The 18,548-nt window shown below is 67.4% G+C and overlaps 1 protein-coding gene across 1 annotated transcript in view; it reads left to right on the top strand.

The window, feature by feature from the left end:
* The window catches only part of KMT2D (lysine methyltransferase 2D), a 28,011-nt gene extending 10,499 nt beyond the window's left edge, over window positions 1-17,512 (top strand). The window contains 32 exon segments of the mRNA XM_027668492.1: window positions 394-468; window positions 801-905; window positions 1,036-1,209; window positions 1,511-1,595; window positions 1,708-1,952; window positions 2,252-2,325; window positions 2,406-2,456; window positions 2,597-2,908; window positions 2,910-4,256; window positions 4,410-4,583; window positions 4,668-4,816; window positions 5,030-7,101; window positions 7,193-7,316; window positions 7,408-7,495; window positions 7,675-7,741; window positions 7,864-8,096; window positions 8,353-11,508; window positions 11,589-11,732; window positions 11,814-11,978; window positions 12,066-12,222; window positions 12,305-12,386; window positions 12,480-12,655; window positions 12,985-13,133; window positions 13,240-13,375; window positions 13,460-13,596; window positions 13,937-15,107; window positions 15,349-15,485; window positions 15,608-15,738; window positions 15,901-16,186; window positions 16,519-16,592; window positions 16,696-16,804; window positions 16,919-17,512. Coding sequence (XP_027524293.1) covers window positions 394-468; window positions 801-905; window positions 1,036-1,209; window positions 1,511-1,595; window positions 1,708-1,952; window positions 2,252-2,325; window positions 2,406-2,456; window positions 2,597-2,908; window positions 2,910-4,256; window positions 4,410-4,583; window positions 4,668-4,816; window positions 5,030-7,101; window positions 7,193-7,316; window positions 7,408-7,495; window positions 7,675-7,741; window positions 7,864-8,096; window positions 8,353-11,508; window positions 11,589-11,732; window positions 11,814-11,978; window positions 12,066-12,222; window positions 12,305-12,386; window positions 12,480-12,655; window positions 12,985-13,133; window positions 13,240-13,375; window positions 13,460-13,596; window positions 13,937-15,107; window positions 15,349-15,485; window positions 15,608-15,738; window positions 15,901-16,186; window positions 16,519-16,592; window positions 16,696-16,804; window positions 16,919-17,011 — 11,678 coding nt within the window. The 3' untranslated portion in view covers window positions 17,012-17,512.
* The last annotated feature ends 1,036 nt before the right edge of the window (window positions 17,513-18,548 follow it).

Here is an 18,548-nt window from a genome sequence, read left to right as displayed (position 1 = left end):
GGCTTTCAAGGTTTTTTGGTGGTCCCTGAGGTGGTTGGGGGTTTTTGAGGGTCCCTGGGGTTTTTGGGCGTCATTGAGATTGTTGGTGGTCCCTGGGGCTTTTGGGAGTTGTTGGGAGTCATTGGTGCTGTTGGGGATCCCTGGTGTTGTTTTGGGGTGATTGGGATTTTGGGGGTCCAGAGGATTGTTAGGGGTGGTTGGGGGAGACCCCCATTGTGAGGACCTGCTGTAGACACTGGGGCTTGTTTGAGGATGCCGTGGACTGTGGGGGGTTGACATCGAGGGGTGTAGGAGGTCTCTGGGATTCAGGGGTGACCTCAGGGGATCCAGGGGTGACCCTGGGGAGGCTGGGGGGTCCTGCCCCCCCCCCCAATGAGTCCCGGTGCCCTGCAGGGGATGACAGCACCGATGGCAGCGCCGCCGCTCCCGACGACGATGGCAAGGATGATGCGAAGGCCGAGGAGCTGGGTGAGCCCCTGGGACCCCCCGCGGGACCCCCCAACAGCGGAGTCCTCCCCCGGGGGCTGGAGCGCCCACAACCATCGAGACTGAACTCTATGGTTGAGGGGATCCGCTCTAGGCAGAGCTGAACTCTATGGTTGCCCCCCCCCCCCCCCATGTGACTCCCATGGCGCCGATGACCATAGAGTGGCGCCTAGAGCGCCCCCGCGTGGCTCGGGGTCTGTGGAGGACCGAGGGACTCCTGTCCCTTTTTGGGATCGGGGGGTGGCAATGGGTTCACGTGGGGGTCTCCAGCCCTGAGCTTGGGGCTGAAGGCACCTCCTGATTCCTCCTCGCAGGGGCCGATGAGCCAAAGGATTCCCCAGACCCTGGGGACACCGAGAAACCGGCCACCCCGGGCGAGGGAGCGCTGAGCTCTGACCTCGACAAGATCCCCACGGAAGGTGAGACCACCCTCATCCACTGAAGCAAGGGTGGTCCCGGGGCCAGGACCCCCAGATTTCTCCTCCACTTCCCACCGGTGTGGGATTTGCACTCTGGGATGGCTCAGCCTTTTTGCTTTTGCCCCTGCAGAGCTGCCCAAGATGGAGAGCAAAGACGTGCAGCAGCTCTTCAAGGACGTGCTGGGCTCGGCGGAGCGGGGGGAGCAGCCCCTCAACTGCGTGGCCGGGGGGATGGAGGCCGGGCAGGACCCCGGCCGGGCACAGCGCCCCTTCCTGCAAGGAGACCTCCAGCTCTCGGGGCAGGGTGGGTGGAACTGGCAGGGCCCCCGTGGGCTGGGAGGGCCTGGATGGTGGGGAGAAGGGCAGGACTCGCTGCCAACCCCCCAGAAAGCCAAAGTGGTGGGGTTGAGCTGCTCAGAGAGCAGCACAGTGCCTGTGGTACCAGAGAGCCAGGGCTGCTGCCTGTTCCCAGTTGCTCTGAGGGTGAGTGTGGGAGGCGTTTTGGGGGATGCTGTATTTTTGGGGGGCTGCTGGGACCTCCGGGGCAGGCACAGGCTTGAGCCCCAGCCCTGCCCTCCCTCCAACCTGTCTCCTTTCCCTCTCAGGGAGCGTTTCCCTGGGCTCACTCTCGGGATCCGTCTCCTTGGACTCGTATTCAGGGGTCTGCCAGTCCCCGTTCCTCGATAGCAGGTACGTGGGGGAGCTGGGGGTGGTCTCCTTGGAGGGATTGAAGCCTGGGGTGTTGTGGGACCCCTTCTTTCCTCACACCCTGACGATCCTTGACGCTCTCCCCTCCACACAGGGAGCGGAGTGGCTTCTTCAGCCCAGACCACTGCGAACCTGAGAGCCCCTGGGCCAGCAGCTCGGCTGCCACGACCCCCTCGACCCCCACAACGCCCACGACAGAGGGGGAGGGCGATGGCCTGTCCTACAACCAGCGCAGCCTCCAGCGCTGGGAGAAGGACGAGGAGCTGGGCGAGCTCTCCACCATCTCCCCCGTCCTCTACGCCAACATGAACTTCCCCAATCTCAAGCAGGATTATCCAGGTAGGGCTCTGGGGGGGCTGTGGCTCTGGGGGGGGTGCTGCAACCGCCTTGTTGGGGTGAGGGTGGAAGGTCTGGGGTGTGTGACCCCCCCGATCCATGTTTGGAGGGGAGATCCCAGCTGCTCTGGCACTGAAGTGTTCCTTGCAGCAACGTGGAGGGGGTCTTTTCACCAGCTCCTGGGCGTGGGGCTGTCCCCACGCAAGAGGGGACAATGTCACCCACCCAGGGTGTGGGTGGGCTCGTCAGGTCCGGGCTAAGGTTGTTTTTGTCCCCTCCATCTGCTCGTACCGGACTCCCAGACTGGTCGAGCCGCTGCAAGCAGATCATGAAGCTCTGGAGGAAGGTCCCTGCCACGGACAAAGCCCCGTATTTGGTGAGTGCCGGGGGGTCAGCGGGGGGGGGGGGGCGGGGGCGCCGGGGGCTGCGAGTCAGCTGGCTTCGTGTCTTTGTTAGCAAAAGGCCAAAGATAACCGGGCGGCTCATCGCATCAACAAGGTGCAGAAGGTACGTCCGGCGCGGGGAGGTGCCCGGCGGCCCCGGCCCAGCTCTGGGGGGACGTGGTGTGCCCACCCCAGCCCCGTGTCCGGCCTGCAGGGAGGGCAGGAGGGGGTCCCGCAGCCCTGACGGGCCGGCTCTCTCCGCAGCAGGCCGAGAGCCAGATCAACAAGCAGACCAAAGGGGAGGGACTGCGCAAGCCGGAGAGGCCCTCGCTGCACCTGCGGATCCCGGTGCCGCCGGGGGCACAGCCCGTCTACATCAGCAGCCCCCCTGCCGCCGGAGAGGGCTTCCTGAAGCCCCCGGCGGGTGCCGGAGCGGGGCCGGAGTCTCCCAGCGAGCTTTTCCTCAAGCTCCCGCCCCAGTCCCCCGCCCAAGTGCCTTCGCACGACCCCTACGGCGCCTACGCGTTGGAGCCCCGCTTCCCCTCGCCCCTGGGCCAGAGCCCCACGGCGGGCGCTGCCTTCCAGCCCTTCCCTGGCCAACCCCAGCCCCTCACCGCCCCCCGGAGCCCCTCCTGACTTCCACCCCACACCCCCCGGAACCCCCCGGCACCAGCCTGGCACCCCAGACCCTTTCCTGAAGCCCCGCTGCCCCTCCTTGGACAACCTCTCGATGCCAGGGAGCCCCGGGGTGCGGCCCCCCGAGGCCCTGCTCTCTCCCTTGCCTTTTGGGGAGCAGAAGAAGGGTCTGGAGGTGAAGAAGGAGGAAGGGGGGAGCCTGGGGGTCTGCTCACCCGGCTATGCCTCCGCCATGGGCTATGGGGACTCCCCGGGCGGCCCCCACCTCTCGGCTGCGGAGCTGAAGGCGGCCGACGTCTTCAAAGCCCCCATGACCCCACGGGTCTCTCAGGTAGAGCCGCAGAGCCCGGGGCTGGGGCACCGGCCCCCTGACCCCCACCCCTTGGCCCCCTCGCCCCCCGGCCACCCCGATCTCTACCGCCAGTCCCCCTACCTGGACCCCTACTCGCAGCCCCCACTGACGCCCCGGCTGCAGCCTTCCGAGGCCTGCTGTGCCCTCCCACCCCGCTCCCTGCCCTCCGAACCCTTCTCCCGCGTCCCCGCCAGCCCCCAGTCCCAGTCCAGCTCCCAGTCACCCCTCACCCCCCGCCCGCTCTCCAACGAAGCCTTCTGCCAGTCCCCCGTCACCCCCCGCTTCCAGTCCCCGGATCCCTACTCCCAGCCGCCCTCCCGACCCCAATCCCGGGACCCCTTCACCCCCCTGCACAAACCCCCCCGGCCGCAGATGCCGGAACCGGGGTTCAAGCCTGGTGGGGGTTTTGGGGGCGCCCCGGCGGGTGAGCCCCACGCCAAGGCACCGGCGGGGCCGCAGCCGCCCTTCGCTCGCTCCCCCGGCGCCAGCGTCTTCCCGGGCAGCCAGACCCCCATGCGCTTCACCTTCCCCCCGGCCGTCTCGGAGCCGCTCAAGGGCTCCCCGTCCCACCAGCCCCATGGGATCAACAGCCATTATGGCTCTGGGAAGCCCCAGAGCTCGGCCTATGCCTCGTCCCCCGGCTTCCACCAGGCCGGCAGCCCCCTGGGCCCGGGCACGGCTGCCCCCGACACCTACAGCCTCTCGCCCCTGCGGCCCCCGTCGGTGCTGCCGCCGCAGCCCCCGGCCCCCCCGCAGCAGCAGGACCCTTCCGGAGCCTTCCTGCCCCGCGCCGCGCTGGGACCGACGGCCGACAAGAGGGAGGAGGCGGCCGTGGGACTGTCTGCACCCCCGAACCGGGACCTGGCAGAGCTGCCCGGCGGCCAGGATGGGGCTCTTGGCACCATGAGCCAGTCGGAGCTGGAGAAGCAACGGCAGGTGAGGGCTCGCTGGTGATCCCACCGCGTCCATCCGGTTTTGGAAGGGGACGTGAGGGGAGAACTGGGAGCTGTGGAGGCATTGATGGCCACCTTAGGTCTTGGTGGTTTCACTCCTGTCTCCACTCTTGGCTCTAACACTCGGTTCTCCCAGCGCCAGCGGCTCCGGGAGCTGCTCATCCGGCAGCAGATCCAGCGGAACAGCCTGCGGCAGGAGAAGGAGAGCGCGGCCGCTGCCGCCACCTCCTCGCCCGCCGCCTGGGCCCCCGAGGCTGCCGGGCAGGGCTTCGAGCTGAGCCGGGGCATGGCCCCCTACCAGCCAGCACAGGTGGGAGAACCGGGACAGGGCGTGCGCAGGGAGGTGACATGACTGGTGGAGGGGTGGCACCGTCTCATTCCTTCCTTCTTCCAGGACAAGGGGCTCCTCGGGACCTTGGCCACGGCAGCTGGCGCCGGGAAGCTGCCCGGCTCCGTCATGGTGCAGGCGGCGTTTCCCCAGGACGAGCGGCTCTCCCGGCCCCCGCCAGCGGCCACCCCGGCCACACTGGACATCAACGGGCGGTGAGTGCCCCGTGACAGGGTGGTGGGCTCAGTGTGGCGGGGTGGGAGCCAGCAGGGATCACCCTGGCGTGGGGTGTGTGTCCCCAGTTTGTGGGGATCGCCCCAGAGTGGCTGTGAATTTTTGGGTGCCTGGAGTGGCCTGAGGGAGGTGGGACTTGGTGCATCGGGGCTGTGGCTGTACCGAGCCAGTGCCAACATCATGGTGTCTTCCAGGGCGACAGTGGGGCCCCCCCAGGCCTTTTACCCCCGCGGGGTCTTCCCAGCACCATCCCCGCAGCAGCAGCAGCACCTCTGGCAGCAACAGCAGCAACAGGCGGCCGTGGCGGCCCTGCGGCTCCCCGTGACCTCCCGCTTCGCCCCCCCGGCTGCCGGGACCCCCATGGGCAGCCTGGGCACCCGCCTGCCGGCCCCTGCCGAGGCCGTGCCCCCGTTGTCCACCACCCTGGGCGCTCCCTTCATCGAGCTGCGACACAACGTGCAGAAGGGACCTGGGGGGGTCGTGGGGTCCCCCTTTGCCCCCCAGGCGCCCCGGCCTCGGTTCTTCCTGCCCGGGGAGGAGGGCACCGCCCAGGCCCTCTGCACCCCCGTCGTGCCCATGCAGGCGCTGCCACCCCAGAAGGTTCCAGCGCCGCTCCCACCCGCGTCCCCTCAGGGAGCAGAGATGGGCAACAGCCACCAGCAGCCCCACGCCAAGGTGGCCCCCCCGCCACTGCCGGCCCCCACCCTGGAGCTGCAGCACGTCCCCCCTCGCCCGCTGTCCTCGGGCACTGCCCTGCGCCCCGAGGGTCCCAAGGATGGCCCCGCTCCAGACCCAGCACCGGCCCCAGGGAAGAGCCACCTGAGCCTGGAGGGGGCACGGCTGCCCTGCGAGGTGCCCGTGGAGCCCGATTTGGATGACGACTTCGGCTCCCACAAGGACTTGGAAGATGACGACGATTTGGCCAACCTGAGCCTGGATCCGGACGTGGCCAAGGGGGATGATGATTTGGACAACCTGGACAGCCTGGAGACAGCAGACCCCCACCTCGACGACCTGCTGAACGGGGACGAGTTCGACCTACTGGCCTACACCGACCCCGAGCTGGACACCGGGGACAAGAAGGACATCTTCAACGAGCACCTGCGCCTGGTCGAGTCGGCCAACGAGAAAGCCGAGCGCGAGGCCCAGCTCAAGACGGAGCCGCCACCGCCCACCTTGAAGCTCCCCGACCCCGGGGACAGCAAAGATGTGACCCCATCTGCGGAGAACCAGGAGGTGCCCAAGGAAGGGCTGGTGCCCAGTGCGAGCTTGGGACCCTCTGCCTGCCCCACGGGCGCCGTGCTGGCCCCTGACCCGGCTTTCAAGGCGCAGGGTGCGGAGGCAAAGCCCGGCTCGCTGCCCACCGAGGTGAAGCCCAAGCTGGAGGATGGTTGCCTGAAGACCTCGCCCTGCCAGTTCACTGCCACCGGCCCCGAGCGGCTCCCGGTGCCCGTCAAGTCGGAGGGGCTGCAGGGCACCGACAAAATCTCTGCCTCGCTGGGGCTGAGCCTCAAACCCGGCCAGACCCTCCTGAGCCCCGGCGCCGGCCCCGCTCGCCTCGGCCTGACTCAGTTCTCCAACAGCGGCCACACCGGTGTCCCCGTGCCGGACAAGGACCCCTATGCTGCCCCCGGCCGCGGGCTGGCCCCTGCCCAGCTGGGCAGCCAGAGCAACCCCTTGCTGGAGAAGTTTGAGCTGGACAGCGGAGCACTGGGGCTGGGCAGCACCCGGCACTCGCCGGCGGATGACCTGGACAAGATGGAGAGTTCGCTGGTGGCCAGTGAGCTGCCACTGCTCATCGAGGACCTGCTGGAGCACGAGAAGAAGGAGCTGCAGAAGAAGCAGCAGATGTCGGCCCACCTGCCCCGCAGCACCCCCCACCTCCCGGCCCCAGGGCACCCCATGCTGCACACGGGGGCAGCTGGGCAGCCCCCCGAGGGGCAGCCACCCCGCCTGGGTGCCCCTCAGACCCCCCTCCAGCTGGGGCTGGTGGCCCGGCCGCCACTGATGCCACCGCAGCCCCCCCGGCTTGGCGCACCCCAGCAGGGCCCAGCGCTGGCCCCCCACATGGGCATGGCCTCGGGGCAGCCCCACGTGCTGGCATCCCCACACGGGGTGCAGGTGGCCCTGGGGCAGCCGCAGCAGAACCAGCAGCAGGTGCTGGTGCAGAAGCCAATGGCTGGGGTGCAGCCCCCTGCCCTGGGCCTGAAGCCCCCCCAGCTCGTCATGCAGCAGCAGTTGGCCAACAGCTTCTTCCCAGACACAGGTAGGACCTGTGGGTGGTGGTCTGGGGGAGCGTGGGGCTGTTTTGGGTGGAGTGTGTCGGGCTGAGCGTGTTGCGACCTGTCTCGTGGCAGACCTGGACAAGTTTGCGGCTGAGGACATCATGGACCCCATTGCCAAGGCCAAGATGGTGGCACTGAAGGGCATCAAGAAGGTGATGGCTCAGGGCAGCATTGGGGTGGCCCCAGGCATGAACAGGTAAGGGGCACAAAGGTCCATGGGGCACGGGCAGGGATGGGCAGGGTGCCTTGGCTCCAGCTCACCCCCATCTCTGTGTCCCCCTCCAAAGGCAACAGGTTTCCCTGCTGGCCCAGCGGCTCTCGGGAGGCCCAGCAGTCTCTGAGATGCAGAACCACTTGCTGGCAGGGAGCGGGCAGGTGAGTGGGGTGTCGGGGATGAGGGAATGCAGAGGTCCCTTAGGTCTGCCTGGCTTGGTGCTCAGCACCCTGCCAGGCCGGAGCTGCTCTGGCTGGTGGGTTTATGTCTCCCTGGGGAGGTGAGGGCTGTGGGGAGGGGACAGGGAGGCACGTGTCCCCAACATTCCTCTCTCTGGCAGGAGCGAAGCGGCACAGACCCAACCCAGGCTCGGCCCAACCCACCCACCTTCGCACAGGGCGTCATCAGTGAGTACAGGGGGGAAACCAGGGTGGTGAGCTCACCCTGCCCCTGGGAGCCGGGTCCCCTCTCACCCCGAGTCCCTGCTGACCCGGGATCCCTGCTGATGAGCCCTCTCCCCATTCCACAGACGAGGCTGACCAGCGGCAGTACGAGGAGTGGCTGTTCCACACGCAGCAGCTGCTGCAGATGCAGCTGAAGGTGCTGGAGGAGCAGATCGGGGCTCACCGCAAGTCGCGCAAGGCGCTCTGTGCCAAGCAGCGCACGGCCAAGAAGGCTGGCAGGGAGTTCCCCGAGGCCGACGCCGAGAAGCTGAAGCTGGTGACGGAGCAGCAGAGTAAGATCCAGAAGCAGCTGGACCAGGTAGGGCCCTGCACGTGGGTGGGAGCCTCGTCCTCGGTGCAAACATGATGTCCCTGGCACCCTGTGCCATCCCCAGTGCAAACGTGATGTTCTCAGTGCAAACGTGCTGTTCCTGGCACTACCTCCCTGCTGTCCCGGGCACTAACACTGTGCCATTCCTGGTGCTAACGTTCCCCTGTCCCAGCAGTAATGCCGTGCCATCCCCAGCACTAAAGCCCCACCGTTCCCGGTGCTGATGCCCCCCTGTCCCTGGCAGGTGCGGAAGCAGCAGAAGGAACACACCAACCTGATGGCCGAGTACCGCAACAAGCAGCAGCAGCACCAGCACCAGGCCTCGGCCGTGATGGCCCTGAGCCCCTCGCAGAGCCCCCGCCTCATGTCCAAGCTCCCGGGGCAGCTCCTCTCGGCACACGGGGTGCAGCAGCCCGGGGGGGCCGTGGTGGGAGCGCAGGGCCTCGGGCAGCAGCCGGGGCAGCCCGGGGGGCTGCGCCTGTCCCAGGGCGGTGTGTCCATGGCCGTGCAGCAGGGCCTGTCCTTCATGGGGCAGCAGGCCATGGGGAACGCCCCAGGACCCGGCTCCTCCAGCGCCTTCTTCGCCGGGAACCCTGCGCTGCGCGGGCTGGCCGCCGACAGCCGCCTGATGCAGGAGCGGCAGCTCCAGAGGATGCAGCTGGCGCAGAAGCTGCAGCAGCAGAACATGCTGGGACAGGTGTCACTGCCACAGCAGCAGCAGCCGGGTGTGATGGGACAGAGCTCCATGCAGCAACCAGGTGTGATGGGACAGGTGTCGCTGCAGCAGCCAGGGGTGATGGGACAAGTGCCCATGCAGCAACAGGGTGTGATGGGACAGGCGTCCATGCAGCAGCCAGGAGTGATGGGACAGGCGTCCATGCAGCAATCAGGTGTGATGGGACAGGCATCAATGCAGCAATCAGGTGTGATGGGACAGACGTCACTGCAGCAATCAGGTGTCATGGCACAAGCATCGATGCAGCAACAGGGCGTGATGGGTCAAGCCTCCATGCAGCAGCCCGGTGTGATGGGACAGGCATCGCTGCAGCAGCCCGGTGTGATGGGACAGGCAGCCATGCAGCAACAGGGCGTGATGGCCCAGGCAGCCATGCAGCAGCCGGGTGTGATGGGACAGACGTCGATGCAGCAACAGGGCGTGATGGGCCAGGCGTCCATGCAGCAGCAGGGTGTGATGGGACAGAGCTCGATGCAGCCACAGAGCATCATGGCCCAGACATCCATGCAGCAGCCAGGCATGATGGGACAAGCTTCAATGCAGCAGGCAGGTGTGATGGCGCAGACGTCGATGCAGCAGCCGGGCATGATGAGCCAGGCGTCCCTGCAGCAGCCGGGGGCGCTGGGCCAGGCCCCGATGCAGCCGACAGCCGTGGCGGGGCAGCCCGGCCTGCTGGGGCAGCAGCAGCAGCCCCCAGCCCCACAGCCCGGCGCGGGGGCTCAACCCATGGTGCCCAAGGCCGGGGGGCTGCTGGGCAGCCAGCAGAGCCTGCTGGTGCAGCAGCTCTCGCCCCAGCAGCAGCCGGGCGTGCTGGGCCACGCGCCGGGGCTGCAGCACCAGCCCATGCTGGGCCACCCCCAGCCCCAGCGCCAGGTGCTCCTGGCCCCCCACCAGCAGCGGGTGCTGGGCTCGCCCCAGCTGGCACCGCAGACTCCGGGGATGCTGAGCCACCGGCTCGTGCTGTCCCAGCAGCTGGGACAGTCGCGGGCACTGCTGACCCCGCAGCAGCAGCAGCAGCAGCAGCAGAACTCGGCCCAGCCGGGCCTCCTGGGGCTGGGCCAGGGGCAGGCCTCGATCCAGCACTTTCCGCAGCACGGGGCGGGGGGCCAGGCCCCCTCTGTGCTGCACCTGAGTCAGGGAATGCAGCCGGCCCCGGCGGTCCTGGCTGCCAAGGACCAGCCCACGGGGGTGGATGGCAGTACCCTGCCCGCTGAGGGCGGGGAGAGTGGGGGGCAGCTGCACGGGGAGCAGCAGGGACCCCTCAACCCCCAAGGGCTGGGGGGCCCGGAGGCCGTGGCCCCCAAGCACCAGGCTGAGCTGGGGCAGGGCCAGCAGCTCCTCTTGGCCTCCCCACAGCCGGGAATGCTGCGGGCAGCCCCTGGGCAGCAGGGTACCCTGCTCGCCCCGCCGCTGCAGAGCCCTGGGGCCACCCACCCCGAGCTGTCCCAGCAGCACGGGGACACGGCCGGGGTGGTGGAGCCGCCTCTGGGCTGCGGCACGGGCCCGGCACCGGGCATGGTGCCGGCACCGCGGCCCCCGGAGCAGCCGGGCAAGGGGCCGGCAGGGACCCTGCAGGGGCAGCCCCAGCCCCCGCGGCTCCAGAGCCCCGGGCAGCACAAAGCAGGACCGGCACCGGGCACGGGCACGCTCCCCCCGGGGCTCCTGGGGCAGGTGCCGGGGCCGGTGATGGGCCAGATCCGGGCACAGCTCCAGGGTGTCCTGGCCAAGAACCCGCAGCTGCGGCACCTGACGCCGCAGCAGCAGCAGCAGCTCCAGGCCCTCCTGGTGCAGCGGCACCAGCAGAGCCTCCTGCAGCAGAGCCAGGCACTCCGGACCCCCGGCCCCTTCCCCGGGCAGGCCCCGGACTACGGCTCGCCTGCCGCCCGCCAGCCCCCTCGCCCCATGGGGACCCTCTTCCAGCCCCGGCCAGGCACCCCAGCAGAGGCACAGACCAGCTTTGCTGCCGAACCAGGGCGGGCACTGCCAGGGCAGCCCCCTCAACAGCCCCCCCAGCAGCCCCTGGCAGAGCTGGTGCAGGCAGCCCTGGCTGCCCGCGGCCCCCAGCCCGGCCTTGTCCGCCTCCCCACTCCACCAGCCCCCTCGCCCCTGGGCTGTGCCCCCCAGCACGTGGCCAGCCCCGAGCAGAGCCCCCAAGAGCCAAAGAAGACGTCACCGGGGGTCCCGGCCTCGACCCCCAGCCCTGCGGTGCCCACAGAGCCGGGGCTGACGCCCACGCCGAGCGCTGCCCTCCCTGACCCAGCACGTGGCCCCTGGGACCCCGAGGCGCCCGGGGTGGACCCAGCCAACCCCAGTGAGATCCACATCAACGGGGCAGTGCCAGAGGGGGCCCCCGCGGCAGGCGAAGCCCCCCAGGTGTTGGTGAAGCAGGAGCCGAAGGAGGAGGCGGCAGCAGCGACGCAGTGTGAGCTGGACGGAGACGAGACGGCAAAACCGGAGGCCAACGGGGACCCTGGGGCCGGCCAAGCCAACAGCCTGCTGGCCCCAGGCGGGCGCTCCGAGGCCGGGCACCTGCTGCTGCAGAAGCTGCTGCGGGCCAAGAACGTGCAGCTCTCGGCGCAGAGCCCGGGCGAGCTCAATGGGCACACGGAGAGCCGGAGCACCGGGATGGAGCCGCGGCCACAGCCGCTGCTGCTGGGCCGGGAGGTGAGTGGGGCAGGCCGGGCCGGGGGGCGATGGGCATAGGGCTGTGCCAGCACAGCTCACACGCCCCTCTCCTTCCCCAGGACCCCTCCATTGCCAGGAAGCCGGCGCCCACCAAGCCCAAGCGGGTGCAGAAAGGCAACGAGCGGATCCCGGCTTCCCGCAAGAAGCTGCGGAAGGACGAGGGGCTGCGTCCCGGCGAGGCCCTCATGAGGCAGCTGAAGCAGGTACGGCGGCAGGCTGGGGGATGATGGGGGCTGCTTTTCTGGTCCTGTACCCCCCTCACCACCTCACCACTCTGCCCCCAGGAGCTGTCGCTGCTGCCGCTGACAGAGCCGACCATCACAGCCAACTTCAGCCTCTTTGCGCCGTTCGGCAGCAGCCCCATCAACGGGAAGAGCCAACTGCGGGGCGCCTTCGGCAGCGCCGTGCTCGACAGCGTCCCCGACTACTACTCCCAGCTACTCACCAAGGTGAGGGAAGGGGTTCTTCACCTGTTGTCCCCTCAATCTGGGGGTCCTGGACCAGCCTGCCACACTCACCCTGCTGTCTCCCCCCAGAACAACCTCAGCAACCCGCCCACGCCGCCCTCCTCGCTGCCCCCCACGCCCCCTCCCTCCGTGCAGCAGAAGATGGTGAACGGTGTCACGGCCCCCGAGGAACTGGGTGAGCAGCCCAAGGACACCGACCCAGCCCGCGAGCCCCACGGCCAGAAAGGTGAGCCTGGCTGGCACAGGGGTGGCACAGAGTCCCTGCCACCGCCTGTCACCCTCCCGTGACACCCGTCCCTTCCGCACAGACACACCGGCTGTGGAGGTGAAGAGCCTGGACCTGCTGGCAGCTCTGCCCACCCCGCCACACAACCAGACCGAGGACGTCAGGTGAGACCTCGGCCACGGTGACCTCCCATGAGCGACACCAGCCCCCTCAGGGGTCACACCAGCCCGTGGCCCCTGACACCTCCTTCCCTTCAGGATGGAGAGCGATGACGAGAGCGACTCCCCTGACAGCATCGTCCCTGCCTCGTCCCCCGAGAGCGTCCTGGGCGAGGAGCTGCTGCGATTCCCGCTGCTCAGCGAGGCCAAGCCGGAGCTGGAGGAGCGTGTGCTGTCTCCCATCATCCCCATCATCCCCCGGGCCAGTATCCCAGGTGGAACGGGCTGGGGATGGTGCATGGACCAGGGCAGCAGTGGTCTGTGGTCCATATGGACCGAGTGGGAGGGGTTCAGTGGGATGTACAGTGCAGGGAAGGAGTCTGGAGGGCATGTGTTGGGTAGGAAGGGATATGGGTGGGGCAGGAGGGGGTTCCTGGGATTTTGGAGAGCGGGAGAAGGGTCCTTGGGGTGTGTGGGCTGAGGGAAATGGGTCTGGGGGGTAATGGATTCCCTGCAGGGGTCTGGGGCAGCTGGGTGGGGTCAGAGGTGGCTGTTGGTGGGTCTGGGTCTGTGCAGCTCTGACCCCTCCCTCTCCCCACACCAGTGTTCCCTGACACAAAACCCTACGAGGCCACGGAGCCCTTTGGGGCCCCCCCAGGGAAGGTGGGGGCAGCAGGCCCAGGAGCCCCGTGGGAGAAGGGCAAGAGCAGCGAGGTCTCTGTCATGCTGACGGTGTCCGCGGCGGCTGCCAAGGTGAGCGAGGGGATGGGGGGATGTGAGACGCTTTGGGGTCCTGGTGGTGGCCCCACATGGTGGCATCTGGGGCACCCTGGACCCATCCCATCCTTCTGTATCCCAGAACCTCAATGGGGTGATGGTGGCCATGGCTGAGCTGCTGAGTGTGAAGATCCCCAGCTCCTACGAGGTGCTGTTCCCCGACGGCCCCGTGCGAGTGGCCGTGGTCGAGGCCAAGAAGGTGGAGGCTGATATGGCCGGTGAGTGTCCTCCTTGTCCCCGTGGGCCCCCCGGAGCCCCAGGCTGGGACCCTCCCCGTGATGGGCTGTGCCTCCCTCTTCCAGGGATGCTCGGAGGGAAGGAGAAGGCGCTGGCTGGGAAGGTGCCGGACAGCAGCTCCGAGTGGCTGAAGCAGTTCGACGCGGTGCTGCCTGGGTACAGCCTCAAGGGCGAGCTGGACCTCCTGACGCTGCTCAGACAGGTCAGTGGCTGTGGGGGTCCACTGGGACACTGAGAGAGGTGTATTGGGGTACTTGTAGGGCTGTAACTGTGTCGGGGTGCAGGAGTGGAGAGGGGCTCTTTGGAACCAGGTGTTAACCGTGTAGAGGTGCGTGGTGGTCCTTGTAGGTCCCCCCATGATCGCAGGGGGCTGCGGTTCCTGAGTGGCTGGGTTTCCTCATGGAGAGATGCTGAGTCTCCCAGGAAGGAGTGGAGGTGGTCCTTGTAGGGCTGGGAGCACGTGAGGTGCTCTGGGGTCCATGCAGGTCCAAAGACCCCTCCTTGCGACACTCTGACCCGTGACCCCCTCCCCATTCCCACAGGAGAGCCCCGCACCTGAGAAGACCCTTCACCACTGCTACGTCAACAACGTGTCCAACCTGGACGTGCGGCAGCTCTCCGTCATGCCCCAGGAGCCCTCGCCCCCGCTGTCCCCCTCCGTCCCCTCCCCGTCCAGCCCTGCCGAGCCCACCAGGGTCCCCAACCCCGAGGTGGCCCATGAGGCCACCCCGGCCCCACCGTCGCCACTGCTGCCGGCCCCCTCACCGGCCCCCCAGGAGGAAGGAGCCGCGGCCCCCCACTCACCGCCCCGTTTCAAGCCGCGCTCGCGGCCGCCCGAGGACGGGGACGAGGCGCGGCCGCGGCTGAAGAAGTGGAAGGGGGTGCGCTGGAAACGGCTGCGCTTCCTCGTCACCATCCAGAAAGGGGGGGCCAAGCGCGACGGCGACAAGGAGATCGCCGAGTTCATCGACAAGCTGGGCACCACCCTGCGCCCCGAGAAGGTGCCGCGGGACCTGCGCAAGTGCTGCTTCTGCCACGAGGAGGGCGACGGGGCCACGGACGGGCCGGCCCGCCTGCTCAACCTCGACCTCGACCTCTGGGTCCACCTGAACTGCGCCCTGTGGTCCACGGAGGTGTACGAGACGCAGGGCGGGGCCCTGATCAACGTGGAGGTGGCCCTGCACCGCGGGCTGCTCACCAAGTGCTCCCTGTGCCAGAAAACCGGCGCCACCAACAGCTGCAACCGCATCCGCTGCCCCAGCGTGTACCACTTCGCCTGCGCCATCCGCGCCAAGTGCATGTTCTTCAAGGACAAGACCATGCTGTGCCCCCTGCACAAGCTGAAGGGGCCCTGCGAGCAGGAGCTCAGCAGCTTCACCGTGTTCCGCCGCGTGTACATCGAGCGGGACGAGGTGAAGCAGATCGCCAGCATCATCCAGCGCGGGGAGCGGCTCCACATGTTCCGCGTGGGCGGGCTGGTCTTCCACGCCATCGGGCAGCTGCTGCCCCACCAGATGGCCGATTTCCACAGCGTCACCGCGCTCTACCCCGTGGGCTACGAGGCCACGCGCATCTACTGGAGCCTGCGGACCAACAACCGCCGCTGCTGCTACCGCTGCACCATCTGCGAGAACAACGGGCGCCCCGAGTTCGTCGTGCAGGTCATCGAGCAGGGCCTGGAGGATCTCGTCTTCTCTGACTCCTCGCCACAAGGTGAGCAGTTGGGAGGTGCTGGTGCTGGACTAGTGCCGGCATTCGTTGCCTGTCCCAGCGGTTGAGCCGCACCGGAACGCAACAGGGTGATGGGAAGTGACTTGAGCTGGGGGGTCCCCAATGGGTGCTCTGGTCTGGTTGGCGAGGTGGGTGATCGGTCAAAAGTTGGGCTCGATGATCTCGGAGGTCTTTTCCAACCTGATTAATGCTCGGATTCTGTGGTTCTCCCTTCCCTCGACAGCCGTCTGGAACCGGATCATCGAGCCGGTGGCGATGATGAGGAAGGAGGCCGACATGCTGCGGCTCTTCCCTGAGTACCTGAAGGGCGAGGAGCTCTTTGGCCTCACGGTGCACGCGGTGCTGCGCATCGCTGAGTCGGTAGGTCTGGGGCAGGACGGGGGTCTCCCCTCCATACCGGAGGTCAACCCTGCTGGGGAAGGGTCTGGTGGCTGCCCTGGTGCTGCCACTCGACCCCCGGCCCTTCTGTGTCCCCTCGGCAGCTGCCGGGTGTCGAGAGCTGCCAGAACTACCTGTTCCGCTACGGGCGCCATCCCCTGATGGAGCTGCCACTGATGATCAACCCCACCGGCTGCGCCCGCTCCGAGCCCAAGATCCTCACCCATTACAAGAGGTAAACAGGGCTGGGATCCCCCGGGAGAGCTGGGATCTGCTGGGAGAACTGGGATCCACTGGGAAAGCCGGGATCCCCCGGGAGAGCTGGGATCTGCCAGGAGAGCCAGGATCCCTGGGGATCCCTCGGCTCTGACCCCTCTCATCCTCCCCCCCTTGGCAGGCCCCACACCCTGAACAGCACAAGCATGTCCAAGGCCTACCAGAGCACGTTCACGGGCGAGACCAACACGCCCTACAGCAAACAGTTCGTGCACTCCAAGTCCTCCCAGTACCGGCGCCTGAAGACGGAGTGGAAGAACAACGTGTACCTGGCGCGCTCCCGCATCCAGGGGCTGGGGCTCTACGCAGCCAAGGACATCGAGAAGCACACGATGGTCATCGAGTACATCGGCACCATCATCCGCAACGAGGTGGCCAACCGGCGGGAGAAGATCTACGAGGAGCAGGTGGGGCTCTGGTGGGATTTGTGGGGGGCACTTGGGGGGCACGCTGAAGGCTCTGGCAGGAGGTAGGGGGACCTGGGTGGGATGTTGGGGGCTCTGGTGGGATGTGGAGTGACTCAGTTGGGGTGTGGAGGGGCTTTGGTGGGACGTTGGAAGCGCTGGTGGGATGAGGGGGAACTCTGCTGGGACGTGGAGGGGCTCAGATGGGATGTTGGGGGCTCGGGTGGGACGTGGTCTCAGATGGGATATTGAGGGCTCTGGTGGGATATGAGGGTCTCAGGTGGGATGTGGGGACCTCGGTGCACCCCCTGACACCCCCTTGTCCCCCGTGGCAGAACCGTGGCATCTACATGTTCCGCATCAACAACGAGCACGTCATTGACGCCACACTGACGGGGGGCCCGGCCAGGTGAGCACGGGGGGGCTTTGGGATGGTGGGATTCCCCCTGGAGGGAGCCGTGGTGTCCATCTGTCCTGCCCCTGGGTCAGTTCTAACCTTCCACCTCCTCCAGGTACATCAACCACTCGTGTGCCCCGAACTGTGTGGCCGAAGTCGTGACCTTCGACAAGGAGGACAAGATCATCATCATCTCCAGCCGGCGCATCCCCAAGGGGGAGGAGGTCAGTGGGGGGCTCAGGGGGGTTTGGGGGGGGGCAGAGGGGGCTGGGAGGGTTGGGCTGGAAGTGGCAGGACTGAGCTCTGCGCCGTAGGTGACTCCCCACTCCTCCCCTCAGCTCACCTACGACTACCAGTTCGACTTCGAGGACGATCAGCACAAGATCCCCTGCCACTGTGGAGCCTGGAATTGCAGGAAGTGGATGAACTAGCTGGGAAAAACGGGGCTGGGGGCCGCCACCCCCGCCTGGGAGACCTCGCCGAGCCCCTCCCCGGGGCCGCGGGAGGTGCCAGGGGCAGCCGGGCACGGAGGGAGGAGCGGCCGCGGCGCCGCCGGCCCTGCCCGGGCGGGACGGACAGACGGACGAACTGGCAACTCAGGGTTTTCTTTGCTTCGTCCTGCGAGGAAAAAAACAAACAAACAAACGGAGTGGGGGGCTCGGAAGCCCCCCCTTCAGCACCCACCCCCCCCGGCAGCCTCCCTCGTGGGGGAGCCACGGGGGAGCAGCGCCGGGCCCAGCGCGCGGAGCCGGCCCGGATATAACGATTATTTTATTCTATTTTATTTTATTTTATTTTGTTTTCGGTTCTTTTGGGTTTTTTGTTGGTTGTTTTTTTTTGTTTTGTTTTGTTTTTTTGGGGGTTTTTTTGTTTTGTTTTGTTTTGTTTTTTTTTAGAAACTAATAATATTTGCTCGCTAATTACCAAGGTAACACAGACTCCTTGAGCTCGACAATCCGGGCTCTGCCCCGCCCCTGCCAGGGCGGTCAGAGCTCGCTCGGTTCCTTTTGATCTCTTTTTGTTTGTGCGTGTGGACGAGACCCCGGAGCGGCGGCGGGATGAGGCCAAGACCCCGACAGACACAAGGAGCTTCTGCACCCAAACCTACCTCATTTTAAGTGTTAGATTTGTTTCTTTTATTTGTTGTTGTTTTTAAATGTGAGCCCCCCCTCCCCTCCTTTTCCCCCCCCTCCGCTTCCCACCACCACCACCCCAGCCTGGCTCCCCCCTGCCCCATGGGGGGGGGTCTTTCCCTCTCTCCCTCGGGCTCCCCCCATCCTCCTCCTGGGATGTGGCTGCAGGAGGCCCCTCGGCAGGACCCCTTGGAGGGGGGGACACGGGGACACCCCCTCCTCGTTGCCTCCCCTCTTCCCCAGGAGGTGCCAAGGTGTGAGGTGGGGATGGGCGGGGGGGCCAGACCCGCTCCCCCAGCTCTGGGGGGGGGCTGAGGGGCTGGGTGAGCGCCCCCCCTTCTCGCACGTGGCCTCCATGGCTGGGGGGGCTGGAGGGGGCAAGGTGGGGGCCCCCCCTGCTCACCCATAGCCCCCCCACGGCCGGGGCTGCACGTGGGCACCGACGGCACAGGGGTGGAAGGTTATTTATCTATTTATACCTTATATTGTATATACTAGAGGGGGGGGGGGGCTCTTTGTGCTCTGCTGGGCTGAGATTTGGGGTGCAGGGGCAAAGGGGGGGGTTTTTTTTAAACCCAATCTCCGAGGAGTGTGTGTGTGTGTATGGGGGGGGGGTCGGTCTGGAACCTCCTGCCAGGCAGGGGCGGCCTCGGAGAGCGAAGCAGCGAGTGGGCATTACACCCCCGGCCCCCCCCGCGCTGGCTGCGGCCCCCCCGGGGTCCCCACCTGCCCCCCCCCGGCCCGGGGGAGGACCCCGGGGGGCGCCGGGATCTCTTAACGCACAAACACGGCGCGGGGTGGGGTGGGGGGGACCCTCCTGCTCCTGAGGGAGGGT

Source organism: Corapipo altera, unplaced genomic scaffold (genome assembly GCF_003945725.1).
Source record: "Corapipo altera isolate COAL_440 unplaced genomic scaffold, ASM394572v1 290, whole genome shotgun sequence".
NCBI classification, from domain to species: domain Eukaryota; kingdom Metazoa; phylum Chordata; class Aves; order Passeriformes; family Pipridae; genus Corapipo; species Corapipo altera.
This window is presented reverse-complemented; position numbering and strand designations above follow the sequence as displayed.